The following is a 10,903-nucleotide window of genomic DNA, read 5'->3' as shown; positions in this document are numbered from 1 at the left end:
AAATGCACCTGCTCCCATCTGTGGCCCATGGGCATGCTGGTCTTACAGGGACGTGAGTTCAGGTGCATTCTGGGCATGCTGGTCTTACAGGGAGGTGTGTTCAGGGGCATTCTGGGCGTGCTGGTCTTACAGGGAGGTGTGTTCAGGGGCATTCTGGGTGTGCTGGTCTTACAGGGAGGTGTGTTCAGGTGCATTCTGGTCAATCAGTAAAATAGGGACCTCTGTCTTCAAAAAGTCTTGAGTTTTTGAAAAAGAAGGGGTCGTCTTCTAATCGTTGTATTATATTCGGGTCAATATGGTATCATCGCCTAAGATGGCAGGTTGAGGATGGGTCAAACAAACACAGGACTTTCAACCAGGAGACCAGGGGTTCATGTCCCGTGAGAAAAGAAATGAAAACAGAGACTTTAGGGAACAAACGGAGCTACGTCACATGGTAACCTTCAGGAAGCAAAGTCACGTCTGATTTGAACCCAGACCTCCATCTTTTTATCAACTCAGTAGTTTTGGTGTCTAAACCTAACCAAAGTGGGACCCTTTCACAACGTTTACATATGAGGACATATTTCCTGCCACCACTAGGGGGCGCTAATTTCTGAAACGCTCCTGTGGGTCATAAGAGAGGGCGGGGACAAACCCATATCCTCGGAGGGTTTGGAGGAGGCAAAAACATAACTGTCATTACCACATGACGCTCACTTTTTCTCTAATTATAAACACAGCTAACATTAACTGTCATGTGACCGGCCGTAATCCCCCGTGATTTCGTAGGATATAGGAATTGTTGTGCGTACGTTTTCGTACATTATCGTACAATAATAAGTTCATGATTCACTTCAAGTTTTCTTGGAGCTGGCTGTTGGAGGAACTTTTCTGTGCTCTTTTGGGGTGTTTGGTGTTTTTAGCCCCCAATGTCGTCTTCCAGGCAGTGCTGCCTTTAAGTCGACGGTGGGGGCTTGAAACACCATCAAGCCTCTTTCAGCTCTGCGTGCTGCAGCTCAGGTCGTAATAGTAGTATTTATTATCAGTAGTAGTACGAGTAGTAGTATACGCAGTGTTAGCAGCAGTAGCATATACAGCAGAAGTATCAGTTTTGTCAGGTGTGGGTGTTCACAGTTGCTTCATACAGACTCGACAGCGGCTGATCAGATCGCCGGGAAACTCTCCTTTTTCAGTCTGAGGCTTCGGTTTGCTGCAGAACAGAGACACGCACATGCACGCACACACACACGCACACACAGACACACACACGCACACAAACACACACAAGTTGATACAGGGAGAGAGAGAGACATCAGGGAAAGGCTAGAATAGAACACACTAGGGCTGCACGATATGAGGAAAATATCTAATTGTGATTATTTTGACTGATATTGCAATTGCGATATGAATCACAAAATTACACGACATTTTTGTATCATTATTCTCATTTTTATTGAAAAATATTAAAGAAATTGAAATGATGATAGTGTGATTTATGCGAGGATCTTTACCAAACAAAGATTTTTTTTCTTTAGTCAGTGGGAGACCATTTGTAGGCCGGGACGTCTCTTCAGCACCACAGTACTTCATTCCCCCTTGCAATGTGGATATTGCACTAGTCCATATTGCGATTTCGATAACATTGAGATTAATTGTGCAGCCCTTGAATTTATTGTCCCAGACAGGAAATTTGTCTTTGGCATAGTGCTACAATCATGTTGTGCTGTTTGTGCTTCACAACACAAACATGTAACAGAGAAACTATGCCGAACGTAAAATCAACATAATACTAACATATGACATCTTAGGACATGAAGGAAGGACACATGGCTGTACAGACAAAACTACATCTTTAAAAGTGACTGAGAATTAAAGTGCTATGTGCAAAAAGTTATGGTGTATTTCTTGCACTTTGCTCTGTTAGCGTTACTATTGGAGCTCAGCGGCTTGATAGAGCTTAGAAGAAACGATAACTTAAGTTTGCATATCTGAACGTTGAACATTGTGAACCTGAACATGTTGACGCAGGATGGTTGTACCTGAACCTTTTTTGAAAACACTGTTGTGTCCCTGAGCGTTTTGCATACCTGAACATGTTGCGTACCTGAGCGTTTTGCGTTCCTAAACATGTTGCGTACCTGAGCGTTTTGCGTTCCTAAACATGTTGCGTACCTGAGCGTTTTGCGTTCCTAAACATGTTGCGTACCTGAGCGTTTTGCGTACCTAAACATGTTGCGTACCTGAGCGTTTTGCGTTCCTAAACATGTTGCGTACCTGAGCATTTTGCGTACCTAAACATGTTGCGTACCTGAGCGTTTTGCGTACCTAAACATGTTGCGTACTTGAGTGTTTTGCGTACCTAAACATGTTGCGTACCTGAGCGTTTTGCAAACTGAATGTTTTGACATTACCTAAACATGTTGCATACTTGAACATTTAGCTAAACTGAGCATTTTGCATAGCTGAGCGTTTCGTGAACCTGCACTCTTTGAAATTATCTCAACATCTTGCGTACCTTTGTGTTTGTTTAATTTGGATCCCCATTGGCTTCAGCATGAGCTAAAAGCTATTCTTCCTGGGGATGCTGCGATCCTAAACATGTTGCGTTCCTGAGCGTTTTGCGAAACCTTATAATTTTGTGTAGCTGAGCTGTGTTGTACCTGGACATGGTGAAAACATTGTTGTGTGCTTGAACGTGTGCTTCCAGGTGTGCGGTACCTGAACATGTCGCGGGGGTTGAGAGCAGCCAGCCAGTAGCTGTACGAGTCGGTGTAGTAGTTGCAGGTTCCTCTGCCGTGACACTCGATGAAGGGAATCTTCCGGAAGTTTTCTAGACAGGATCCGGGAGAGGCCAGCGGTTGACCTGACCCCTCCGCCCCCACTCCAGTTTCCTGGAAACCAACAGCATCAACAGCAAAGGGTCAAAGGTCAAAGCAACAACTCACACATGCTGATGGAATATTAGAGAACATGACATCTGATCTGACTCTCTCTGATCAAGGTCCTGAACTCAGAAACAAGTCAGTGAGACAAGAAACATCTTCCGGTGTGTACCGTTTGTTACATCATTGGCTGTCAGGTGCTAAAGTTATACTACTCCCTATTCTGTTCCCAAGCCCTATTCGTACAGGACTAGAACTAGCAGAGGACCTCACATGATTTATAAAGTCTCTGTTTCGTGTGGGGCATTTCGCACATGTTTAGAAAAGTCTGTATTTTACTTTGACTTACTGACATTATCCAACCACATATAATGTAAAAACTATGACTTATAATTGCCCCATGCAGCCAATACAACCGGTCAATAGACCCAGGACTAGGTGGAGGGAGGTTCAGCTAGGACAGTGGTTCTCAAACTTTTTCGGTAATTCCCCACTTTGGACAAGGGGGAATTTTCAAGCCCCACCTGCCCCCATCGCCCCAACACAATGCTAATGAAATACGCAACAAGCTTAAAATGGTCCAATTTATTGAAGTAACAAGTTGTATCGAAATACAACTATCTACATCAAATAACAGCAAATTCAAAAATAAAGAAAATAAAAGTGCAGCTGTGTCAAAATTTGTATCAAGTTCAAAAATAGAAAAGAAATAAAAGTGCCACTTTGCAATCTGTTAAAAAAAGAAAAGAACAGAATTCCATTTGGACAGGTCTATTTCTCCCTGCATTAGTGGCTGCAATGAGCCTGTTTTGCATTGCACAATTTCGGGGGTGATCGGTCTAATAAGCGGCAACACACAGCTATAAGGACGGTTTGCTCTCACACGCGCTGCATTTATAGTCACATACACACACACACACACACACACACACACACACACACACACACACACACACACACACACACTCTCTAGTCTAGTGGAGGCGGGTATGGCTGCAGCCTGGAGCGTCCTAAGCCGTCCCATCTCATGCCGAGGCGTATCCAACGGTAAATTCAGAGGGTCAAAAATATGAAATCGAATTATTTTCCAGGTTGAGTCACGGGTCCATGGGCGTCAGTTTGGTTTGAAATGTGCTGGACAGAGACGCATTTGGAAGTGCATTTCCAGAAGTGCTGGGTACAATGACGCATTCATTATTTATTTTCTTTCTCTTTCGCGCAGATCATGTTTGAAAGACGCTGTCCTGTAGCTTACTAATGAATAAAAACGTGGTTTAATGTACATAAACAATGATCAATGATTACCAAATTTCTCTCTCATATTGCTCCTCATAACCACTGAAAACTGTAAAAAAATTCGAACCCAAAGTCCTATTATTGTGGACGTTATCTGACATCTGAGGCGTTTCTCCTTCACATTTTCAGCAGGGCAGCGGAGCGGCTGTGGGTTGACTCCCAACGGTTCTCATTGGCTTTATAAGTCCTAACATGAAAAAGCTTAACGTGGTTTAATGTACCTAAACAACGATCAATCACCACATTTCTGGTAAGATTTTTTGACAGTTTTCAGTGGTTATGAGGAGCAATATGAGAAAGCTCACAAGCTTTTTCCTCGTCATAGGCGCCAATAAAGAAGAAAATGTTAATGTGAGATAAGTTATAATCGTTGGATTTCGATTTAGTTCTTTTGACAGGCTTAAGTGTTCATTACAATATGGCCATGATAAATTTGGTGATCATTGATTGATCGTTGTTGAGGTACATTAAACCACGTTAATGTGCTGGACCTGCTGCCCCCACAACCTGACCCCGGATAAGCAGACAAAGATTTCGCACGTTTAGAAAAGTCTGTATTTTACTTTGACTTACTGACATTATCCCCCACATATAATGTAAAAACTATGACTTATAATTGCCAATGCAGCCAATACAACCATGGACACAGAGATGCAGATTTGCATGGGATTAAAATTATCACACAACCTCGTCTCTGTGGTCTATGGCAATAATGAATTAAAGTTATGATATTCGTTGAAATTTGAGTAAAAATACAAACGTATCACGCTTGTGTGCAGCACGAACAGATGTGGGGGTAATTTCTAAATCACATGAAGAAGCCAGTTGAGGTGGTTCGGGCATCTGGTAAGGATGCCCCCTGGGCGCCTCCGTAGGGAGGTGTTCCAGGCACGTCCAGCTGGGAGGAGGCCTCGGGGAAGACCCAGGACTAGGTGGAGGGTGGTTCAGCTAGGAGGAGGCCTCGGAGAAGATCCAGGACTAGGTGGAGGGAGGTCCAGCTAGGAGGAGGCCTCGGGGAAGACCCAGGACTAGGTGGAGGGAGGTCCAGCTGGGAGGAGGCCTCGGGGAAGACCCAGGACTAGGTGGAGGGATTATATCTCCAACCTGGCCTGGGAACACCTCGGGATCCCCCAGTCGGAGCTGGTTAATGTGGCTAGGGAAAGGGAAGTTTGGGGTCCCCTGCTGGAGCTGCTGCCCCCGTGACCCAACCCCGGATAAGCAGACAAAGATGGATGGATGGATGGATGATGTGCCCTGGTAATACTAGTCTCAGGCAAATAGGGCTTTTTTTTCGACTTTACAAGATTGGTGGTCATTTAGTAAACCGATTGATTAAAACAGACTACAAACACAATAAACAGTTCTTCTGAAGTACATTTTTAACGAGACTCTACAATATTAGCTCACCATGACGAAGGAGTATCCGAACCAGAGAGAGTCCCAGCCCGAGGGACAGTCTGGAATGCCGCTGGTCTGACTGTGGACAGCGATCACGTTGGCTCTGGCCTCGCATACAGAACACCTTCAACACGGGAAACACATGCTTACACACACACTTTGTTTTGGAAGCATGAGTTTGTGTGTGTGTGTGTGTGTGTGTGTGTGTGTGTGTGTGTGTGTGTGTGTGTGTGTGTGTGTGTGTGTGTTTTACCGGCTGATGTAACTCCTCAGTGAATCCCCAGAGATCAGTGGCATGCTGCCCGGCAGCTGTTCAGGGGTGGACAGCCAATAGGAGTAGTCGTTGCGTGAGGCGTAGCGACAGGTGTTTTCAGTGTTACAGAACAGGAAGGGCATGGTGGTAAAGCGAGGTAAACAACTACCTAATGTTCCTGAAGAGAGCGAGAGAGAGAGAAAGAAAGATGTATTTTAGTCTGGATCAACTGATTTACATTTACAGGACAAAGCCTTCCGCTCTCTGTGTGTTTACGTTGTCTATCTCCGTTCTCTCTGAAGAAAGTTTGGATGATGCGAAGAGGCAGGCCTGCTTGGTTCTTTCAGGGAATGATAGTATAGATTTACAAAGAATATGTTTAAGGCGTTTCGTCTCTAACTGGGAGGTTTTGGGGCCGATTGGTGGGATTGCTGTGGACGAAGTACACAAGGCGATACACTGGTAAGAGCCAATGAGCCAATGAGGCAAATGTTCCACCAAAACATCTGTTTGTTAGTCCATCTTAAAACAAGAAGTGGTTTAAAGCGCCCATATTATATGCATTTACAGGTTCATAACTGTATTTTAATGTTGTACCAGAATAGGTTTACATGGTTTAATTATCAAAAAACACCACATTTTTGTTGTACTGCACAGCTCTCTCTCACTGCTGCAGATCCTCTTTTCACCTGGTTTCTGTTTTAGCTACAGAGTGAGACCTCTTTTCTTCTTCTTCTTCTGTACTATCTTTGATTGCACTGGCACATGCTCAGTAGCTCAGATGTAGATCATGTCAGCTAGCTAACTCTAGAGACAGTCAAAGAGAGCCTGTTTCTCCAACTTTGGTCAGTTACAAGGCAGGATTAGCTGGGAGACTTCTAAATGAGGGCGCACATGGAAGTAGTTGTTTTGTAGATTATGGTGAACTTGTGTGTGTTGTAGCAGTGCTTTGCTATTGAGAACGACGTAGCATGCTAGCGTTAGCGTTAGCGTTAGCATTAGCATGCTAACGCTAACGCTACGAGCTAACGGTTGCGGTTAGCCAGCTCATTTCGGACTGTGACGTCACAGTCCGAGCCGATTTTGAACAGCTCACCAGGAGACTGAAGGCAGGACACATTCAGAAACCAGATCTCACTCAAAACAGCATGGATGGATTTTTTTCAAAGTTTGTATGTGTGTGGAAGCACCAGAGACACAAAAGAACACCCCAAATCCCAGAAAAAGTGTTTTTTTCATAATATGGGCACTTTAAGTAACTGGACAAAGGAATGTAAGGTATAGCAAATGTACTTACCCAGGTCTTGTCCGTGAGCGCGGTTGTTACCATTGATGAACAGCAGCGAGTAGCCGCTGTACATCTGAGTTGAACCTGCAGGGCAGTCTGGAATTAAGATTGTCTGGCTGTGTTTGGTGAACAGAAAGCCGTCGGCCTCCTTTCCATCTGTGCACTGACCCGATGAACCTTTAACACCTTTAACACCTTTAGCACCCACCGGACCTCGTGAACCTGCGATACCTGTCAACATAGAGTCAGTTCTGGATGAAAAACGGGTTCTCTGCTTATTATGCGGACCTTTGGATTCAGCAAAAGCGTCCATCCAGACAAGACAAGACTGTTTAAAGGTCCCATGGCATGACAATGTCACTTTATGAGGTTTTTTAACATTAATATGAGTTCCCCCAGCCTGCCTATGGTCCCCCAGTGGCTAGAAATGGTGATAGGTGTAAACCGAGCCCTGGGTATCCTGCTCTGCCTTTGAGAAAATGAAAGCTCAGATAGGCTGATCTGGAATCTTGGTCCTTATGAGGTCATAAGGAGCAAGGTTACCAAGGTTACCAAAGTGGCAGTTGGTCGAGGCCACACCCCCAACCTCCACCTAGCACCACCTCTCTCCTCCTCAATAGCTACAGACACAGAAATGTCACATCCTAAGGAAATCTCATTTTGGGACTGGTTCAGATACAGTATTATGGGACCACTAATGTCTATATAAAAGAGACTTCAGATACAGTATTAGGGGACCACTAAGGTCTATATAAAAGAGACTTCAGATACAGTATTAGGGGACCACTAAGGTCTATATAAAAGATACTTCAGATACAGTATTAGGGGACCACTAAGGTCTATATAAAAGAGACTTCAGATACAGTATTAGGGGACCACTAAGGTCTATATAAAAGAGACTTCAGATAGGGGACCACTAAGGTCTATAAAAGAGACTTCAGATAGAGGGGACCACTAAGGTCTATATAAAAGAGACTTCAGATACAGTATTAGTGGACCACTAAGGTCTATATAAAAGAGACTTCAGATACAGTATTAGGGGACCACTAAGGTCTATATAAAAGAGACTTCAGATACAGTATTAGGGGACCACTAAGGTCTATATAAAAGAGACTTCAGATACAGTATTAGGGGACCACTAAGGTCTATATAAAAGAGACTTCAGATACAGTATTAGGGGACCACTAAGGTCTATATAAAAGAGACTTCAGATACAGTATTAGGGGACCACTAAGGTCTATATAAAAGCATTCAAAGAGCACCATGTCATGGAACCTTTAAAAGTTGACAGAAGATCAGGTTTTCTTACCTTTTGCTCCATGGAATCCTGGCTCTCCCCGATCCCCTTTAAATCCAGGAAGACCAGCTCGTCCTTTTTGACCAACACTCCCTATGAAGCCCTTTAAACCTGCGGCCACAACACACAGCACTGCTTATAAAACTCCAATCACTCCTACCTAAAACAACTGCTTGTGTGTTTATATATAAAAGTGCATTACAGAGATCACACCAAAAGCTTGGAGATCACAGACAGTATGTAAAGACATTTCCACTTCCTCCAGCTGTACAAAGTGAAGCCAAAATCTCACTGATACCGGCGCTGATCCACCACAGCCCCCACCTGAGCAAGGATTTGACCATGGGAGACTACAGAGCGGAGACAAGAAATCTCAACTACCCTGTTCACTTATCCAACACTCCTCAAACCCCTTACCAACCCCGACAAGAACTCATCGCCCTCCCCATTCCATAGGAGACCAAAGAGCGGAGATGAGAAATCTCAATCCCCATTCTCACCCGTCCAACACTCCTCAAACTCCTTTAACAACCACGACACCTTTGAGGACGTCTTTGAGGATGAGTCGCTCTCTCCTCTTTCCCCCATCCCCATGTTGGAGTTCATAGGTGATAGGTAGTAGAAAAAGAATAACGAATAAGCACTTAACGGCAAACTTTGCAAACTTAGCATCCATTCCTCGTCAGCCACAGTCTGTCCCAAAAAATGAAAACACACTAACACTAGCCCTACTAAACGTCAGGTCCTTGGTAGGAAAATCATTTTTAATCAATGATTTTATTATTAAGCACAAGAACAGTGCTGCTGTTCTCATTGAGTCAGCCCCCCCTAACTTCAGTTGTATGAGTGAGAATAGAGTGAATAAGAAAGGAGGTGGAGTCGCCATTTTGTTTAATGACTCATTCCGATGTACGCAAATATCTTACGGAAATTTTGCTTCTTTTGAATATGTGGCTCTTCAGCTAAGATCCTCCCCTCAAGCTATACTTCTAAATATCTACAGGCCACCTAAATACTGTGCAAACTTCTTTCACGATTTTAATGAACTGTTGTCTATAATCTGTATTAACTTTGACCGTGTAATTATTGCTGGTGATTTTAACATTCATGTTGACAAGCCCCAGGACCGAGGGACCAAAGAACTTTGTTGTGTTTTTGAGAGCTATGGACTGACTCAGCATGTGACACAGCCCACGCACAATAAGGGGCACACTCTGGACTTGATTATCTCCAAGGGTCTGAACATTTCCAAGGTTGTGGTGACTGATGTTGCTCTCTCTGATCATTCCTGTGTTTTCTTTAACGGCACTATCTCTCTGCCCAAAAATGCTCAAACAAAGTTAATCAGAAAACGGTATATCACTGAAAACACCAGTGAATCATTCATTCAGCTTTTCTCCTCTACACCCACCCTCACTGGGGCCTCAGTCACTGAGCTTGTAGATAATTTCAACTGTAAAATTACGAATGTTATTGATGCTATTGCTCCCACTAAGGTCAAAGCTGTCTCTGGTAAGGAAAGATCTCCATGGAGAAATGTTATAGTGGTGAGAACAGAAAAAAGAGAGTGTCGAAAAGCTGAACGCAGTTGGCGAAAATCTAATCTCCAGATCCATTATAACACTTATAAAGAGAGACTTCGCATTTATAATCTGGAACTAAGGAATGTAAGGCGGTCCTTTTTCTCTGACATTATCGCCAGAAACAATAATAATTCACGTGCTTTGTTTGCTACTGTTGATAGATTAACAAACCCTCCAGTACCAATAGCATCTGAACTGTTGTCTACCAAGGCTTGCAATGACTTTGCCTCCTTCTTCACAGACAAAATTCTGAAAATTAGACAAACAGTCAGTGCTTCCATATCAAGTACAGCATATGTGTTGTCACAGTGTGCACGCAAAACAAATTCCAACATGACACAATTTCTTACGATCAACCTTAAAAACCTGGAGGACATTATACAACATCTGAAAACCTCCTCCTGTTGCCTTGATATTCTACCAACGGGTGTTTTCAAAAATGTTTCGAATTGTTTGGCTTCTGATCTTCTACAGATTGTAAACACATCTCTGCTCTCAGGTATCTTCCCACAGGCCCTGAAAACTGCAGTCATCAAGCCACTCCTAAAAAAGAACAATCTAGACACGACACTAATGAGCAACTATAGGCCGATATCAAACCTCCCATTTTTAAGTAAAATCATAGAAAAAGCGGTTTTTCAACAACTCAACCTTTTCTTATCGCTAAACAACAGTTTTGATGCCTTCCAGTCAGGTTTTCGACCACACCACAGCACCGGGACGGCTCTTGTTAAAGTCTTTAATGACATCCACTTTAACACAAATAGTGGCAAAATTTCAGTCTTAGTATTACTTGATCTCAGTGCTGCATTTGATACGGTAGACCATGACATATTACTTGACCGATTGGAAAACTGGGTTGGTCTTTCTGGCTCAGTACTAAAGTGGTTTGAATCCTATTTAAAGAATAGGGACTACTTTGTG

At 43.4% G+C, this 10,903-nt stretch overlaps 1 protein-coding gene across 1 annotated transcript in view; it reads right to left on the bottom strand.

The window, feature by feature from the left end:
- Positions 1-151: 151 nt before the first annotated feature.
- col4a3 (collagen, type IV, alpha 3) overlaps positions 152-10,903 on the bottom strand; it is a 32,975-nt gene continuing 22,223 nt past the window's right edge. Inside the window, exons 28-33 of the mRNA XM_028574068.1 lie at positions 8,409-8,507; positions 7,109-7,330; positions 5,812-5,989; positions 5,568-5,682; positions 2,701-2,873; positions 152-1,192 (exon numbers count right to left, since the gene is read on the bottom strand). Coding sequence (XP_028429869.1) covers positions 1,111-1,192; positions 2,701-2,873; positions 5,568-5,682; positions 5,812-5,989; positions 7,109-7,330; positions 8,409-8,507 — 869 coding nt within the window. The 3' untranslated portion in view covers positions 152-1,110. The remainder of the gene's footprint in view (positions 1,193-2,700; positions 2,874-5,567; positions 5,683-5,811; positions 5,990-7,108; positions 7,331-8,408; positions 8,508-10,903) is intronic.

The sequence above is a fragment of the Perca flavescens genome, chromosome 3 (assembly GCF_004354835.1).
Source record: "Perca flavescens isolate YP-PL-M2 chromosome 3, PFLA_1.0, whole genome shotgun sequence".
Taxonomy (NCBI): Eukaryota; Metazoa; Chordata; class Actinopteri; order Perciformes; family Percidae; genus Perca; species Perca flavescens.
The sequence above is the reverse complement of the archived record's forward strand: the minus strand, read 5'-3'. Positions and strand labels throughout refer to the sequence as shown.